This window comes from Anoplophora glabripennis, unplaced genomic scaffold, assembly GCF_000390285.2.
Source record: "Anoplophora glabripennis isolate ALB-LARVAE unplaced genomic scaffold, Agla_2.0 scaffold687, whole genome shotgun sequence".
NCBI classification, from domain to species: domain Eukaryota; kingdom Metazoa; phylum Arthropoda; class Insecta; order Coleoptera; family Cerambycidae; genus Anoplophora; species Anoplophora glabripennis.
Genome location: NW_019416786.1, coordinates 32,118 through 51,981, shown reverse-complemented (window position 1 = coordinate 51,981; position 19,864 = coordinate 32,118). Strand labels below are relative to the sequence as shown.

Genomic DNA, 19,864 nt, shown 5'->3' with positions numbered 1-19,864 from the left:
GCGATATAGCAGTGATAATTACATTCCTCGGAAGACGACACCTAGGTATCTACCGACTCTCGCTTAGAAAGTTGCCTTTCTGTTAGAACCAAGCCATACTTTTCTGTTTTTGACGTTGATGTAATGCACCCATAATAACCTGGGACAAAAACAGTCGATGTTGTTGACGAGCTAAATGAAATCGAACCAACAAAGAGACAAACGTGAAACGTTGATTTTTTTTTTTCATTCAAAACATGTAGCAACCAATTTTTAAACTTTACCCAAGTAATGCAAATAAGGCCGACTGAACTCAAATTCAAATCCTGCATGAATGTTGGGATACTCGATATACCAATTGATTTCCAGGGTACTCTTGCCATGGAAACTAAAAACGCTACGAACCAAGCAAAACTGAAACTTAGAATATAAAATTCCAACAGGAACAATTTTTTGTCTTTTGCCACAAATATAAATAGCATTATAATATTTTTACAGTTATCTGAAATTTATCTGCTTTTAAATACTTTTAGATGATATATTATCTTAATACAGAGGAATGCATCATTATCATTATCTTTTATCCGTATCTATTCGTTTCTAGATACAATATCTAGATGTATGAGTTTTAGTTATCGTATATTTGCATAACACTGAATGCTGAAAGTTTTTAATCCTTCTTAAGGCAAACCTAGTACTTATAAAACTAGTAAGAAGGTGCCAATAATAAACATAACCGCATTTTTTTATGTTTATATGATTATTTTATTAATTAATTAACAATGTGCTTCTTGATAAACTCTGCTAATATTCCCAGCTCCCGGAACATTCCTTTTTGCTTTCCCATGTACATTATATTAGAAATAACACTAGAATCATACTAAATTAGTAATAGGCAATTAGAATTAGCTTTTACTATTTAACCATAACATTTGTTTGGCAGAATTTGCAAACATTTTAATTCGTTGCTTTTTATTTACAGGTGATATGAATCGACATGATGATGTACATTGTAAGTTTATTAGGGTATTTTATCTATTACACCTATGTCACCAGAAATACCCCATATTAAAGCATGCATTTAGTGTACAAAAGGGTAACCGAAATGGAATGAAAAATTAATGCAAGCAGATCTATTTGGCAATTTGTAACAATTATATTTGTTCTAACAAAATATGATCTGAACACGTTTTTATTACAAAATTATGTTAGTAATATAAAATAAACATTGTATTTTATAAGCACTGAACCTAGGTACTTAGTTATGTTTGAAATTAAGGGGTAGGTAGGTAGGTATATTTAGACAACCAATCTGTTTAAAAAAAAAATATTTTTGAAATATATTGCTCCACTGTGTTCAGTTTTCTTAATTAGAACAACTTTTTTATGTAAAAATATTTCCATACATTGCATACAAAGTGTTCATAATTTTGAAGAAAGCACTTAAAGAATAGTATAAACAAATGCTAAATAATGATTTTTGTAACTTAATAAACAGGATGCAGTATTTAAAAATGTAATTTTGATAAGTAAATCAATATTTATTAAACGTGACTTCAAATTAGATGCTTTCTATCAACGACAATAATGAATTAGCAACAATAGTTTTAACTTACTTTAAAACATTTTGTAATTTGAAAACTATTAAATAACACAAAACACAGATCTAAGTTCTACTTAGAAAATATTAATTCAGGCTATTTTTTCTAAATGCAGCTTTGGTTTTAAAATAATTTCTTAAACCTTTTATATGTATACAGGGTGTCCGGTAAAATGTGGGAAATCTCTCGGGTGCAGATAGAACATGAAATAATAAGATGACAAGTTCCTATCAAATTTTTTCGTATAAGCCTACGGAGATGTGTCCCTGAAGGACGCCGCTGAAGGATTTTTCTTGAATAACTTTAAGGGCCTCTTAAAATAGTGTCCTTGTTGCCAGGGGCGGGCTAAGATTTACAACTTAATGCCTACATTTTTAACACCCTGTATGATAAAGACTTTAAAATAGTAAATCTGGGTAGCTTCAACCTTACACTAAAAAAAGGTACCCTTGTTTATTTCGATAAAATGAACCGTTTACGAGAAAAAGTATAATAAACAAATTCATGTTTTATTTTTAATAAAAAGGGCCATGGTTTCTATTTTTTTTTTCCAACAACAAAGTGAGATACGAGTCATTCAAATAAAAGTTTAATTTTAAGATGTTTAATTTGAAAAAATACAAAATTAAAAAAACGCAGTGGTGCCCCAGGAGGCACCTTAACGAAATTATTGAAAAACTTCATAAGAGGGTTCAACATGGGCTTCGTGAAGTCTGATACACTCGCGGGCAAGATCGATTGAAGACTGCTGTACCCGCTACAATAACCCAGCATTGTTCCATATCACATCACAATGAAACGTGATTCTCTGTAGAAGTTCCTCCCTAGTGTCGATCGGAGTGGAATACACCAATTGTTTGAGCTGTCCCCACAGGTAAAAATCCAGAGGCGTTAGGTCGGGAGAACGAGGTGGCCAGGCAATAGGTCCTCCTCTACCTATCCAACAGTTTGGATTGACGTTATTCAGGTGCTCCCGCGCACCAACGCTGAAATGAGGTGGTGTCCCATCGTGCATGAAGTACATGTTTTGGCGGGTTTCAATTGGTAAGTGTTCTATTAAATCTTGAAAAGCGTTCTGAAGAAACTCCAAATAAAGTTGTCCATTCAATCGTTCCGGCAATACGAAATGGTCCAATAAAAAAAATTGCCAATGATTCCTGCCCAGATGTTAATTGATTGGAACTGATGTTGATTATGCGAAACAATAGTGGCCTAAAGATTTTCATCAGCTCATACATGTGTGTTGTGTAAATTGGTGATACCATTTTTGGTAAACCTTGCTTCATCCGTGAAAAGAATAGTGCTAATGAAGTTTACATTATTTCGTTGCTGATCCAATAGTCAGTGTGCAAACTGCATTCTACGAGGAAAATATTTAGAAATCAGTTCATGTATTTTTTGCAAATGGTATATATATATATATAACAGCTGTTCTTGAAGAACTTCATGTACTATTGTTTTCGGTATATTAAACTGTGCTGATAATTTTCGAGTGCTCGTTGATGAAGTGTCTTCTACAGCAAATAAAATATTTTCCTCTAATTGCGAAGTACGTACGGTTCTTCTCAAACCAGCATCAGTTGGCAGAGCACGATTAGGAAATATGTCGTTATATAACCTTCTGGCTTGTAAAGCATTGCAAAACGCAAGACCATACATGAGATGCATATCTGCATACTCAATAAACGTGTATTCCATATTTCGAATTAATTCACAATTAAATTCACCACAAAATCCAAAAATCGGTAAATTAATAACGTAGTAAAGGATCAATGTGTCAGCGATTTCACTTTGTTGTCGAAAAAAAAAATAGAAATCATGTCCCTTTTTATTAAATAAAACATGTATTCGTTTATTATTATTTTTCTCGTAAACGGTTCATTTTATCGACAATAAACAGGAGTACCTTTTTAGTCTAAGGTTGAAGCTACCCATATTTATTCTTTAAAATCTTTATCATACAGGGTGTTAAAAATTTAGGCATTAAGTTGTAAAGCTTAGCCCGCTGGTAAACTAAAAAGGCTAAATATGTTTCAAGGACACTATTTTAAGAGGTCCTTACTAGTGTCATTCACATACATTTTTTTGTAAATTATATACTTATATACTTTAAAAGTTATTCAAGAAAAACCGATTTCCAGAGGCGTTCTTCAGAGACACATATCTCTGTAGGGAGGGCCTGTACGAAAAATTTTTATAGGAACTTGTTATCATATTTTTTCATGTTCTGTCTGCGCTCGAGAGATTTCCCACATTTTCCTGGACACCTTGTAGATGTACCGACATATTAGATTTTATTAACCGTAATTTATTTAAATATTCTAATTATAAAACAGTTACTATCAAATAAAATAGTGGTATCAAATATCTGTGATTATTAGAAGGGACATCCCAAAAGTAACGCAGAATTTGAATTGTGCCGCTATTTCCATTCCGAAGAGTTGTCAGCATTGTGCAGGGTCACATATTTTAGTAAATACGTTGCAGTTAGACTAAGGTTACTGGAATTTCCGTTACACTATCACTCACCCCACCGTAGCAATATTTTCGGCTGAACGGCCAGTACGAGGGCGACCTGTTTTTTTATTGTCAGCAACCGAACCTGTCTGTTCAAATTTGACAACCAGTCTTTTCAGTTTTTTCATTCGAGGAGTTCCTTCTACCAAAATTCCACGTAATTTGCGCACACTCTCAGTTACACACTCTCTGTACTGTGAAATTTCACAATCTTCACCTATCCGTCTTATAGCGCTCCATTTTGTTAAACCGCAACGTATTTACTACAACGTATGACCCTGAACAATGCTGCCAACTCTTCGGAATGAAAATGGTGCACTATTCAAATCCTGTATTACTTTTGCGACACCCTTTATTTAGCGAATTTTTATTTTAGGACGTCATGTGTTATATCTAGGCTTAATTTTGTAGTTTGAAGCACTTTAAATAGTTTTTGTTAATTTAGATAGAAAAATTACTGATATGGTTCGCTAGCATGCAAGAATGCTAATAACTTTGTTCTATGTGCACAGTAAAACATATTTGGGCCACCTTAATGACAGATGATATCCCAAAATGTGTAAATTTGTCCAAGTGTAATAGTCGCAAAGGTATTGGACAATGAAATACCTACTTATATTAAACAAACCCTTGTCTTTTATACCTCCATCCAAAGTATAATAAAACATCTACAACAACCTTGAATATTAGTATGTGTGAATTGCGATATACCCTTTACATTTTTACAAAATATATTTGGTTTTTACAGTGGGACATCGCAATCAGAATCATCGTAACAGCGCAATACCAATGGCCAACATGGTGAACTCGACGAAACAAGTGAACAAGGTGAAACCGAACATTACTAGATCTGCAACAGACAATATGGTATCACCAAGTTATAATTCTAGGTAAAATACAGAATAAAACTAAATTTACATTGATGAGATTGACTGCTTTTCATATATTTCCAATATGATAATATAATTTGTTATAGGATTTGACACGAAACTTTAGTCTACGAAATATCACTATCTAACACTACTCAGTGAGCTAGTGCTAAGATGGCACTGCATGATTTTAACACAATTTTTTCACATCACTTTTTTCTGCAAGAGAAATATTTTTGCTATAAGTATTAAAAATACATTATTTATCATTTACTATTATTAAATTTATTACGATATAAAATTAAGAAGTAAACTCTGCAATCAATTATATTAAATAGTGATAATGCAGTTTTTTTATTTTGTTATATAGAGCTTTCATAAATGGTTACAGACTACATGATCGCCGAACTCAGGCAACCAACATTGCTCGGCTAGTACCGTCAAATAAAAATCCCTAAAGGCCTGTGCATACATACGCGGTAGCGATGGCGGTGGCGGTAGAGGTGGCGGTGGCGGTATTCGAATTTAAATATACCGCTCGTACCGCGACATGTATGTTTTGTTTCTATGCGTCACATTCAAACGCCACCGCCACCGCTTACCTTACCGCGTGTGCAGGCCTTAAATCTTAACGTCACCAATATCAATATTTCGTTTACAATGAACAATGGCAAAATGTTACATCTACGCTCCAGATAATGCGATCACTGATTGGTGAAAAATTACACCAATCACCAGCCGGTGAAACAGAATGCTGTGTTTTAATGTTTTAATGTGTTAATCTTAATATTGTCTTAATTTTACCGAAATTGCCAATGTGATGGAAATAAAATTACTGTTCCAAACAAAATTATTGGTCACGTGGCTTGTAATCATTTATGAAGGCACTGAAGGCATCCACTACAGAAACCTTATCAATTATTTATTTTTTCTGTTTGTAATAAATGATTATTGCTAAATAATTATTGCTATATAAGAGACTAAATAAATATCAAGAAATGGATATTTCTAGTACAGGTATCTAACGTGCGTTTTATGGCTTATAGAAATATTGCGATAATGACTACATAAACGTACCATGGGGGAGTTACAAAAAATTGACTTGAAATTTTACAAGTCTCCTTACTAAATCAACCCAGAAAAATTAACATTTGACATTGATAAAATTATCTCCAAGTTGAATTTTCGCGCAGACGTTCTTTGAGGTGTGTCTCAAACCCAAATCAGCAAAAATCATGGAAATCACAACATTGCTATCCAAGATATTGGGACAAAGTTATTTGCAAATATCTCGCGTTCTAACTTTCGGACATCCATAAGATGTGAAAGATATAGAGAATTTAATTACCTACAAGATTGCTCTCTTCCATGAAATCAATGTAAAAGTTGTAGAAAATTTACGTAATTATCTACAAGATTGGTAAATTTACAGTTTCTAGAAAATATCAATTTTATACATAATATTTTTCCTATTCCATGACGTATAATGCATTGGGCGCGAGATTTTATTGTTTTTGAAACTTTGACCTCGAATATGTCGAAAAGGGCGAGGTTTCGGAAAAAATGCAAGAGATAAATCTTGTAGATAATCAAATTCTCTACAACTCATACTGGATGTCCGATGCATAGAACGCGAGATATTTTTAAAAAACCTTCAACATCTTGGGTAGCTATATTGTGATATTGTGATTTTTACGGATTTAGGTTTGGGGCACCTCATAGAACGTCTGTACAAAAGTTCAGCTTGCAGGGAATTTTATAGAGGTTTGTTCCTTTTTTTCGTGTAATTTCCTTGGAGTAATAGATTAATTTGCTAAATTATTAAATTTAAATACTTATCAAGTTTCTGCGACATATTTTTTGCAAGTCATAACAGATCTCTTAGATAGGATGTCATATATTTTTAGTAATTTCATAGCAAAATGTTTTTCTTGAAGTATATTTGATAGATATATTCTACATTGTTTTTATATATATATTAATAAGTTATTAAATGTGGTGTGCTATCAGCAGTGTGCTGTTTTCAGAGCGCCGGAGCAAGAACCGACATCTTACGCCGGCTATCATCTAGCCTATGAAGTGAAAAAACTCATGTATGCTTAAGCCAATACTTACACTTTTCACTTATATTTGTTGCTGCTTGCATTGCTTGTTTTATTAGCATTTACATACATCAAGGACCAAAAATTGTAAAAATTTCTGTCACTTCCATTAATTAAATTACAAAAAAATATTTCTGCGTGATCCTTGATGTATTTTATTTAATACAGTTAATATTTTCCATTTTTTTTGTATTGTTTGTACTAAATGTTTTCTTCGTATAATTCCATAATTAATTAATATTAACTATTAGATGTACATTAATAAATAGTTGTATGATAATTTTATATTAGATAAATAGGGATAAGTCAACTCGTATGGCACAATGAAAACTATTAAGGTGCAAAATCATATGTTTTAACATTTTGTTTAAAGATGTGACGACCAAAGAGTACAATTTTTTTATTGTTAATTTTATTAATTTTGATATTTTATACAGACTAAAGTAAATGATAGTACCTAAATTCAGGGTATTTATGGATATTGAAGGGGCTGTTCTCAAAATTTATTTAAATTTACTGCAATATAAATCTTTGTTCGGGATCTCTATTTCTGAACAGTCTAGAATCTGCGCAAAATTATAAACGCAAAGACACGAACTGTTTTAGTAGTAAACTAATAGTTCAAAATCTAATCATTTTCATCAGTTTGTATCTTTCTGCTTTTTGTGTCTTTGCCTTATACCTTAACCTCGTAATACGACAAAATTAAAATAATTTTCGCTGGCGGAAATGAAATCCTTTTATATCCAGCTTCAATTTTAAGATGCAAATTTGATTGTTTGTATGTATTTAACAGGAAAGAACCAAATATGCACCTTAAAAATTACAAAAACTAATTTATTCATCTAGATAGAAAAAATATATCTTCATACCTAAAGTGTCCTTTAAATTCTTTATTTGTAAATAGATCAACCAAAAATGATTTGATTTTTGACATGATTACTTCGCAATTCTGAGAAAATACCCAACATTCTATCGTTTCTTCAGAACTGGAACTAAAAAATGATAATGCAGAAATACTCAGATATATTTCGTAAAAGAAAAACATGAAATGAAAAATTTACAAAATTTACGGGAAATAATCAAGGGGATCTTCGGAAGTAATAACTACGCATGCACCAAATAATACAATTCTAAGTATAGTCCGTACAATATTTGTCGAGATGAAATTCCAAGAACAGAATAAGCCAATAATGTTCTATTATCGGAACTACTGTAAGAATTTACCAGAAACATATGCATTTTGATTAATTATCAATGGGAAAATCGAAAGCTGAAGATACTACACGTAAAATGGTGACCATTAGCGCAAATATGCCTTATCCGAAAGTTGATAGTTTCGGAAATACAGTGAAAATTTGTGAAATTATATTTTTTTAAACGACGAATAAGATGCGTGTTGCAATTTCAGCGTTGGTCATAGAGGGCACCACTTACGATCAATTTTACCGAAAATTTAGTTCATAATTTTTTACCCTGTATGTCTAATATGAAACTTGATTCACAACCTGAAAGAGCAATAAATTTTCCATTAATTATGTACTCTTGTTTCATTTCGGTATCTCGATCCGTTTTCGAGAAAAATCGATTTAACGAATACTATGTTTTGACACAGGGTAAAAAGTTATTAACTAAATTTTCGGTAAAATTGGTTGTAAGTGGCGCCCTCTATGAGCTGAATTTACAACACACATCTTATTCGTCGCTTAAAAAAACATAGTTTCACAAATTTTCAAATTCCTAACCTACATATTTTCAGAATAATCGCAAAAAAAAACAATTTAAAATTTTAATTTTCAACGCCCTGTATTTTTGTGTTTCAACGTTTCGAATAAGGCATGTTTACGCCAATGGTCACCATTTTACGTGTAGTATCTTCAGCTTTCGATTTTCCCATTGTTAATGAATCACCCTGTATTTAAGTAACCCTAATCTGATAAATTTTCGAAGTCATCTTCATCATTAGAACTTTCACTGTCACAAACTTTCTTTTTTTTTCACCTCCATTGATAATTTTAGAGAAATTACACTGAAAATGTACAGGACGGTACACATACGTAGAAACACGCCTTTGTAACCTCAAAACACAGTACGCACTGCAAGCTGCTACGGTGAATGCCGCGCCGCCAATGTCTTTCTTCCTCGGGTATCGAATGCGATTAATTCCAAGAAAGTGACGCAGCGGTCTTCTTGGAATTCTATCTCAACAATATCATTCGTGCTTGGGAGCAAGAATTACTTCAGATGATTCAGAATAGTTCCGAATCAGGTTCGAATAAAACCAAAACAAATATCTGCGAAATTCTGATTAATACGGTTCGGAATCGGGTTAACCCGAACAAAGCTATAGTAAACTGATTGAAAGATTGCCATATTTTCTTTCACGCTTCATTTATAATTTTATTATACCATTTATTTTACATGAAATACGACAATATACTAGAATAGTCGAAACAAAAAAAAATCAACATTATTGAATTAAGAAAATATTTTTCCTGTACCTAATTTGCAAGTACTTATGTTAAAATATTCCTTCAGTTATTTTTTGTTCAGTTCAGTTCAGTTCTCTGTCATAAACTGGACTCAATGATTGTTACTCTTTTCATTTCACTTAAAAATACTTTTTTTGTTTTCGCTTCTTAAAAAAATTATTTTAATATTAGCTAGAACAATTTACTTGTCTTGTAAATAATGCTAACTACCCTTATGCTATCTGCTGATAGTCCGACCAATATTTTTTATTTTTTGTTATTATGTGCCATACCATGAATTTGTGTGTTTAGTTTTCAAGCTCAAATAAAGTGTAAATAACTTAAGCATATTATTATTTTATTTTGAAGTTTTCTTTATTAATTTATATTACTATTAGGATATACGTATATATCTATAGAAAAATTATTAGTTCAGTAACTAGTCATAAAGTTCATTTTCATATTTTGGTAATACATAACTATTAAAAAAAACAAATCAACTTGCACATGCATGCCAAAGAACTAATACTCATTTTCAAAAAATTCAAATATGCATTCCTCTGTTCTTGTATCGTTGAAATTATTTGGCATGCATTTGACATGACTCAACATATTGGGTGTTGGCGGTGTGGTAACTGGTAACGATTAGAAAAATCATTTGAGTCTTCGTTAGATCATATGCATGTAATAGATTTTTCAGGGAACTAACACATCTTAGTGTAGATAAGTTTTAATGAAATCAATTTTCATGCATAGAGAATGAGCTAGAATGGTAGTGCTAGTTTGTTCTTTGAGAAACATTGATTATCTGTATTCGACATGAAAAAAATAACCCTTTACAGGCCAACAAGCAGAAGTAGTGGAGGAACGAACCAAAATAATAATGGAGTGGCACTACCAGTTGGTTTGGCCGACGATCAAGCCAAAGATTTTGATTTTGAAAAGACTGAAATGAAATACGATAGCACTGGAATGTTTCATTGGGGACCTGCAAAAAATTTAGAAGAATGCATACTGGTAATGACATATTAGTAGATAAAACAGTGAATAAACTGGCATACTTAGATTCATAAATATAAGAGAATGACTACTGCATTAAGTTACTACTACTAAGTCATAAAACAAACGAAGGGGGATCTAAACAAGTTCAGTATTGAATTGTATTTCAAAAATTTATTCCTATTTTTATAATTTTACTTATTCTTTTACTTATTCCTATTTAACTGAGTATTGAGAGGGTATTTTGAACTGACAGGAAATAATTCTTAGATGTATCGTGTAATGAAAAAAGTAAGGTTATTTTTAAAGATATCTAATAATTACAGCAACACAGAACTATAAGTTGTTTTATATTGACAATTTATTGATTAATTAATTCATGAAGTCGCTTCATCAAGAAACTGGAAGTCTATTGCATCAAATCTACTGTCAAATAAATTCATGAATTTATTCATCAGTTCTTGACGAATTAGAACATGTTCTAATTTCATTTCAATTCAATTTCTTCGTGAAGTTCAGAAGTACCAACCCAACAAATTTCTAGGTTCAGATGAGTAATGAGGTTATGTTATTGGAATATGTAAATAATTGTGTGGCGTCGTACTAGATTTGTATTGTTTTTACTAATTTGTTACTTACAAAAACTAATATTTATATATGTGTCAAAACGGTACCGTTGTTATGCCACTGCAATTATGAGTGGAAAGGTGATATTTTTGAAATGTATTTGCTTCTTTGATTTGTTGGTAGAGCTGATTCATGTGTCAAAGAAATTCACGAAGTCTGTAGTAGTGTAAAACCAAACCGTTTATAAATAAATTCGTGAATTAATACACTAGTATTTAGAGCTGGTGACGCTATTACGTATAACATCAAATTTCATCTAATGCCATATGTGTTCTAAGAAATAATTGATTATACAGTAATAGATACGGCAGCCGAAGCCTTAGCTCAGTAAACCCATTTTTTGAGAAACTGTCACATATACTCATGTATTGCCGTTTTTGCATCTTTTGAATAAGTACAGCTATTTAATTTTTACTGTGGTAACTTGCTTCGTCCACGACAATCACACTATTTTGAGGAGTATTGGGAATTCCCTTATTTACGAACTAATCTTCAAATAACTCCGCTGTGATATCTTCGTGGTAACAAAAATAGAAGTTCTTTAAATTTTTTACTGAGAATAAAATTGAATTAGGTAACCAACCGTCTTCAGTTAGATGATGCATTTGTTTGACACTGACTATTAGAGTCAACTGAAGCTTTCTATGGAATATCATATAATTTCTTTATTGACTTTACAAAATACAAAACGCTTCGATAGCGTTTATTTCTATCAAAGTTAATATGTTGTCTTCTGCTTCAAATCTTCTGTGTAAATTATCGAGTGTTGGTATGTATGCTCTTCATATATCTTATAAATTTTGTAACTGCATCGCTCCCACCTAATTTTTTGTAAGCCCCTGAATCTTTCCTTGTTTTTCTTTAGGTAAATGAACTGTTCGCATCTACGCTATTTTCATTGAAATATTAGTTAATCTGGCCATTTCTTCAATTCTTCATTTTATCGAATTTTACATGCTCAATGAGTGTCATAATATTTTATAATCTCTTTAGCATCTAAGGATAAGTGCTTTCTTCGATTTTCATTTCCGCACTGTAGCTGTCTTTACTTGATACACCAGTCCACAGATTTGATTAATCAAAAAAATGTTCTACATTTACACGAACTATTAAAATGACTAGCCTTACAAGAATCTCATCTACTTACTATCCTATCAGAAACATTTTACTTGTTAATTGGCTCCCAGGTCGACACAGGTAGTCATTCTCTTAAATCTATGAATGTATTTTACTATCTAAGAATGTTTATTGTTTAATAAAATAGAAGTAAATGTGACAAAATCTATTTTAGGATAGAAATCAAGCAGCAATGACTGTATTAAATGGACATGTGGTGGTTTGTTTGTTTGCTGATCCGGATTCTCCTCTCATAGGGTTACGAAATTTAGTAATGCCGTTAAGAGCCAGTAATTTCCATTACCATGAATTAAAACATGTAGTAATAGTCGGCTCGGTGGATTATATAAGAAGAGAGTGGAAAATGCTACAAAATTTACCAAAGATATCTGTTCTTAATGTAAGTATTTTTGACGTTCATTTGGATTGGAAATCTTCTACTCACTATTAATAGAAAGGATGGAATTTGCAAATTAATTATTATTTGTAGGGTTCTCCTTTAAGTAGAGCAGATCTCCGTGCTGTGAATGTAAATTTATGTGATATGTGTTGCATCTTATCAGCAAAGGTACCAAGCAATGATGATCCAACGTTAGCGGATAAAGAGGCTATTTTGGCATCTCTAAATATTAAGGCAATGACTTTCGATGACACAATAGGTGTGCTGAGTCAAGCCAATGGTACAAATGAAGCTGGGACACCCGTTGGTAGTCCAATAATTCTTCAAAGAAGAGGATCTGTTTACGGAGCAAACGTACCTATGATAACTGGTAAGCACATATTTTATGACATTGCCTTATATTTAGGGATGGGATTGTTACAGACATTTCAGGATCAGAACTAGTACAACATTGCATCTAAAAGTTGGCCCACATTTAATAGCAATCTTATAAAAACTGTCCAAAAAGAAATAGCATTTTGTTCGCGAATTAATAGTTATTTTCCGGAAGTTCTTTAAACGCTGTAGTAAATGGTCACACAACACATCTACAAACATTTGAAACAAAAAAAAAACTATAACTATATAGTATTCCAAAAATGGTGTGCAATCTTCTTTCGACCTTACCCTTTTGAACTTCAGAGAATTCAGATAATTTCTTGAAATTTGAAAAAATTATCACAATCATGATTCAGTACAAACAGTAAATAACGCATCTTGTTGAAGTATGATTTCTGCAGCATTTTCGATTCTAACCCACAATTCCTCAAAATTTAGGTGAGGAGGTTGATGAAAAATAAAACTGGACCATTTCATTCTATTAACGAAACAGTGTAGAAACAATGTGTTTTAATAAACATTTATTGGTACATTTCTTGACAATAATTCTAATAAATTATTTTGCATTTATTGCACATTGTTGTCGAAAATTTGTTCTATGTTGGATTTTCCACTATTCATGAATTTGTCACAAAAAAATGTGTCCTAAAATTTTTGTAGTTATTTTATTGTAATCAAATGAAAACAAAATTGAAATCCCGCATAATGATTGTAAATCCTTAATACGCGCATAGGAAACATATCACTCTCTTCTTCAGAAGTTACTCTGAAACTGGAGATCTACTAATCTTGTCACTATTTATATTTGATGTGGTCACTGATCCATGACGTTCCAGTGGGTGACCTCGTACGCGTTGTTGAAATTGTTCGGATTTTTGTAAATATGTTCTTTGTATAGTCGGGGCCAAAATCTTCTCTCTCTCTGTCACACACACACACACACCATCATGTTGGCTTCACTCAGATCCACTGTGTGTTCCGTGTCCGCCCTATGCTATGTTACTGCCGATTTTTCCCAGTTGTTATTTTTGAGGTAACATTTGTGTTCCTTTAACCTCGTGTTGATGTGCCTTCCTGTTTGTTCTATGTAGACCTTTCCGCAAGAGCAAGGAATACTACACCGGGGTCCTGGAGCTGGTCATTGTTGCAGGTTTTTGGAAACGCTGCCGCCACGTGTTCTTCAAAAGACGACCGATTTTATCTGTATAACCTTTCACGTAAAGTAGATACGCCTTCGCTAGGTATTCTTGTTTCTCCATGGGCGTATGTCTCCTCCTGATAGCTTGTTCGATATTTCTCGCCGTGTAGCCATTCCCTCTCAGGGCTGTGCGTAGGTGTTCTAGTTCCTCGGCCAAGTGTATTGGCTCGCTGATGATCCGCGCTCGATGAATCAAGGTATTTATGATCCCCTGTGAGTTGGCTTCCTATATACTAGATGTCCTAAAATGTCATCTGGTTTCCTCTCGACCAAAACATCCAAGAAGGGAAGGGCGGCGTTTTTCTCTATCTCCATGGTAAATTGGATATCTGGATGTATTCCATTGATGTGGTCCAGGAAATCCGCTACGGTGTTGCGTTCGTGGAGACAGATGATGAAGGTGTCGTCAACATATCGGTACCAGCACTTAGGCTTCAACGTTGTGGATTCCAGGGCTTTCTTCTCAAAGGCTTCCATGTATATTTTGGCTAGGACTGGAGATAACGGTGAACCCATTGCTGTTTCCTCCGTCTGTTCGTAGAATTGGTCCCGGTATACAAAGAAGGTCGATTTTATGCACACTCGCGTACCTAATGTTTTCTATACTTTTTGTGAACATTCAACTTGCGTGCAATTTACCTGGTACTCGATGTAGGTTATTCTGGGGTCCGTAGAATGGAACAAACAAACCTCCGCAAAAACGAAAAACATTCTGCATAACGACGTGATGCTTCTTCTACAACGTTTTGTACAATAGTTCACGGTAGATTAAGAACATATTAACAAATACATTATGGTTTTGTAAGATACTGGGGTACGACATACTGTAGTGTCAAAACTCATGACGAGCAAGTAAAAATCCGCCTGTAAAGGATGTATACGTTATTGAAAGGTTTTGTGAAAGTTTTCTTTTTTTAATTAAATATCTATTTTTATACTTACCTTCGCCAGTTAATAAGAAAATTTCACTTTCATTAATACTCAGGTGTTAATCGATAGAGTGGACTGTATAAACTCTTGTGCTGATTGAATAATTTCCTTTATTTCCTGACTATGGTACAACTACACAATTAGATTAATAGAATTTAGAATCTGTCATCATTTTTAATTTGATTTTTCAACAACAACTTTTTTGTTTTTGTTGCTCTGCAACCGTCTCTATACAACTTAGATTATATAAAATATATTAACATACAAAATACAAAATACTTCACCATCAGGTAAATTAGTCATATTTTGATAACATATCTAAGAGAAACGATCAAAACAGCCTAAATACGCACCTGAAATGTCCACAAAAACTGCTTTTTCCAATACAATCAAAACATATTAAGTATTTTATATTAACTCTTATATTACTTACAGAATTAGTCAACGACAGTAATGTACAATTTTTGGACCAAGATGACGACGATGATCCCGATACTGAATTGTACTTAACGCAGCCTTTTGCATGTGGTACAGCTTTTGCTGTTAGTGTTTTAGATTCATTAATGTCTACTGTAAGTGTATATGTAAGCAAAGGAGAAACATGACTTACTAGTTATTATTATATTTCAGACTTATTTTAATCAAAATGCCTTAACGTTAATTCGGTCTCTGATAACCGGAGGTGCTACACCTGAACTGGAATTAATTTTAGCTGAAGGTGCAGGCCTTCGAGGAGGATACAGGTAATAGACGAAGGAACAGAAATTTGTTCTGATCTGTAACAGTTAACTAACGATTATTTACTTAAAATGTATGACACTAAATATTGTTATTTTTGTAGCACTGCAGATAGCTTGTCAAACAGAGATAGATGTCGAGTAGGCCAGATATCTCTATACGATGGTCCTCTAGCACAATTTGGGGAGACGGGAAAATATGGTGATCTATTTGTTGCCGCTCTTAAACAATTTGGTATGCTTTGCATAGGACTCTATAGGTTTAGGGATACAAGTTCATCATGTGATGCTAGTAGTAAAAGATACGTTATAACCAATCCGCCAGATGATTTCCAGTTATTACCCACAGATCAGGTAAATTTGAAAAGTATTTTATATGTTTATACATTCAGTAAGAACAACTGACACATTCATTCAGTTATTTATATTATTGCACACAAATTCACTACCTGCATCTTCAGTGGTGACTGCAAAAGATTCGCTGCGTCTGTAAATAATAATAATACCACATATCTTACGTGGTACTAAAATATTGAATAATTTTGGAAACTTTTAAACATTATCTACTATAAGTGTTTCAGTCATGGTAAATTATACATGATTTTAATTGATGATGTGGTGAGAAAGACATTGAATTGAATTGCACCTACAGTATCTAGTAAATTGTTAAGATCATTCATCAGCAAAGCCACCGGGTTGATTTGTAAGTTGAATCTCACCCACACTCAAATTATTCACAATTTGTTATTATGACATTTTAAAATTTCAATAAGTCCGGTATCTTTTTTTATTAGACCTATTTAAATAGATTATATTTTTTTCTAATGAGTTATTTCTTTAATATACTTTTGGAGGCTTGGTATCAAAGAGTACCTATGACTTCATTTGACGAGAATTATTGAAAAAAGGAATTAATTTGAATTAACTTAATACCTTAATAGTAAAATAAAAATGGAAGAATTAATAATAAAAATTGTGCAATTTAAAAAATACTAGGTATTTTTTCAGGTATTCGTTTTAATGCAGTTTGATCCGGGATTAGAATACAAGCAAGTCAGAGGGCGAACAGGCACAGGTCAAGGCAGTGGCACAGGAGGAGGGGGAACCAACAAAGATGAAAACTCTTGACTACTACTATGTAGCGCCCTTACAGATGGACCCTATTCATATATATAGAAAAATAAAAGTGGTCCAAAATAATTATTATACCCACCATTCCAGAATCCTTTTCCAATTTGTATGTTTACTGTTATCTTAAATATGTCTTAATTAATATTTTTCAAATGATGTGTTTTCATGCTTACCATATGTAAATATATCATACCAAAAGCGGTTTTTTTTTGTGTACATAAAAGTGTATTTTTTTAATTTGACCTTTAATACCTGTAGATTATAAATGGTTACCAATATTTTTTCATTATACATTTGGAAAATTTTGTGTCCCAAGTTTGAAATAATCACTGAAAATTCTTGACCAAACCAAATTTAAAGCTTTTTTTCACTTGATTTTAAAAATTAATATTTATTTTTTTATGATTTAAAATTATAATTATACAATTAATCTTACCCATAATCGGAAGTCATATTGTTAATTTTTACGTATACATATTATTTTTTTGGGATGCGTAATTTTTCAACACAACTCAAATAAATGGATATTTTTATGTTAAGTTAATTTTAAGTTTGCTATGTCGTTTCATTTTAGTTTCAGTTAAGCGTATGCCAATTGTATTACTAATTTTGTAGATACAATTTCTTCGTGTGGGTGTTTTACTAACAAATTATCTGTGAGGCGCTACTATAATATTCTCTGCTAACTCTACTCTGGACTCTCTAATGCTTTAATTTCCATGTAAGAACATTATAAAAAAAATACGTTAATACATTAACATCGATAAAGACAAAGACAGTTTTAATAAAGTTTTGTATATATAGTTCTTACTGTGACGCAATTTTTTTAAAAATATATATAAAGCTGTTGTGCCATTTGTAAATAGACTGAATGATAAATGAGCTTTTTTATAGAATGTGTAAATGATGTAGATATTTGTTAGAAAAGTGCAGAGGTGGGTATATAAAGACCTAATTGTTATTGTGGGATTTGTTTTTATATATAGATTCTCGTTAATTACATATTTAATATGAAGTGAGTGCAGTCACAATCCATTTTTCAATAACTTATCAATATAAAATCATATTTTTTGATACTTTATATAAGAAAGTTTTCTGCCAATCCAATGACTAGGTACGTGATGAGGCTATAAAATAACGAGACTAATCCTGTAAAACTTTTTATTTTAAATTTTTGCATACTTGATTATTGTCCCCTTACACCGGCTCCATGCAAATGTTACATTGTACAAAACAATGCTGGATGTCTTTTTTCTGTAAGCTCGTTCACGGCACGTGCTTTCTTCTTTCGCAGCTTCAAGGGACTGAAATCTTGTTCCTTTTATTGCGGATTTGACCTTGGAGATCAGATAAATATCACATGGTGCCAGGTCAGGCTAGAAACATCTTGACAGACAATGCAGTGTGAGTCTGTGCGTTGTCCTGATGAAGATCCCACAATTTGTGTCTTTTCTGATTGTTTTCACGAAATTTAGCAAGAATCTCGAGGTAGTAATGCTGATTAACAGTTTGACCTTCAGGAACTGAGTGAAGATACACAATCCCATGGATAACGAACTAAACAATCATCATTGCTTTGAATTTTGATTTGCCCATGTGAGTTTTTTTAGCTCTTCCAACGCATGGATTGACGATTAGTTTCTGGATCATAAGTGAAAAATCAAGATTCATAGCATGTTATCACTTTTTCCAAGAAGTTCGGGTCATTTTCAATGACATTTAAAATGTCACTACAAATATTTTCTCGAACTTCTTTTTGTTCGATTGTGAACATTTTCGGCACCACTTTCGCTCACATTTTTTTAATGTTCAAATTCTCGTGTATTTGCCTTACACATTCTTTGTCAATTCCTACAGTTTCAACAATAGACGAAGAGATAACCGACGGTCAGATCGGATCAGATTAGCAATGTTTTCAATATTTTTATCCATTTTTGACGTGAAAGAACTCCCGGACGTGCGTCATCTTCAACGCTTTCTCGACCATCTTGAAAACGCTTAAACGACTCAAAAACCCCGCGCAAGTGCTAATAATTAATTGCTATATACTTCTCTTCATAAAAGATACGTTTCAGTAACGGTTTTTCCAAGTTTCGTATGGAATTTCACAACAATTTGCTGCTCTATAACTTATCATTTTTCCGGCAGAACAAAAAATAGATCTTATACAAACTAAGTCCATGGCGAAACTAGTATGTTTGCAGACACGATAAAGGCGGGAATCGGAAGAGAAGGCTTCACACCACTCAGCTGTCGATCGTACGACTTTGACGCAGTTCGACTATAGTAGCATTAGTATCGTTATTTTATAGCCACACCCCATATACATATATTTTTAAGTTTTACTCTTTAACAATTGTTAAATACTCTATTTGAAAATTCTATTGACTTGTTGAAATTTCCTTTTAAAAATATAAATTAGTAGGTATCTATTTTATTGATTCGTAGCAGTATATTTGTATGTACAATATTAGATAAATTTAACAATTCATATAAAAAATATATACAGGATGTCTCATAATTAGCTGCCAACCCTGAACAGGCCGATTCTATTATCAAAACTAAGTAAAAAAGTTCATATGAACATGGGTCCGGAAATGCTTCCTAAGGGCACAGGGACCCATTGAAGAGGGAGGAATGGAAATCATTTTTTTGCAATATCTCTCAATCGCGTTGTGATAAATGAATGAAATTTGGTATACACAGCTAAATTTTGATGAGCAATTTGATGGACTAATCCATTTATTTCCACAAGGTCCATTGGGGTGGGTACGGGGGGGCCCTTGGTACTTTGCGTGTGTAACTTTTT

At 32.6% G+C, this 19,864-nt stretch overlaps 1 protein-coding gene across 11 annotated transcripts in view; it reads left to right on the top strand.

Moving 5' to 3' along the window:
- The window catches only part of LOC108912913 (calcium-activated potassium channel slowpoke), a 200,782-nt gene extending 181,188 nt beyond the window's left edge, over window positions 1-19,594 (top strand). For 7 of the 11 annotated variants that reach the window (XM_018718326.2, XM_023455448.1, XM_018718333.2 and 4 more), the window contains 10 exons: window positions 962-991; window positions 4,846-4,987; window positions 6,994-7,059; window positions 10,382-10,556; window positions 12,457-12,681; window positions 12,772-13,051; window positions 15,623-15,759; window positions 15,818-15,930; window positions 16,029-16,278; window positions 16,933-19,594. In XM_018718326.2, the coding sequence (XP_018573842.1) occupies window positions 962-991; window positions 4,846-4,987; window positions 6,994-7,059; window positions 10,382-10,556; window positions 12,457-12,681; window positions 12,772-13,051; window positions 15,623-15,759; window positions 15,818-15,930; window positions 16,029-16,278; window positions 16,933-17,052 (1,538 nt within the window). In that variant the 3' untranslated portion in view covers window positions 17,053-19,594. The remainder of the gene's footprint in view (window positions 1-961; window positions 992-4,845; window positions 4,988-6,993; window positions 7,060-10,381; window positions 10,557-12,456; window positions 12,682-12,771; window positions 13,052-15,622; window positions 15,760-15,817; window positions 15,931-16,028; window positions 16,279-16,932) is intronic. The other 4 variants (XM_018718340.2, XM_018718338.2, XM_018718339.2 and 1 more) reach the window with 2 other exon arrangements.
- The last annotated feature ends 270 nt before the right edge of the window (window positions 19,595-19,864 follow it).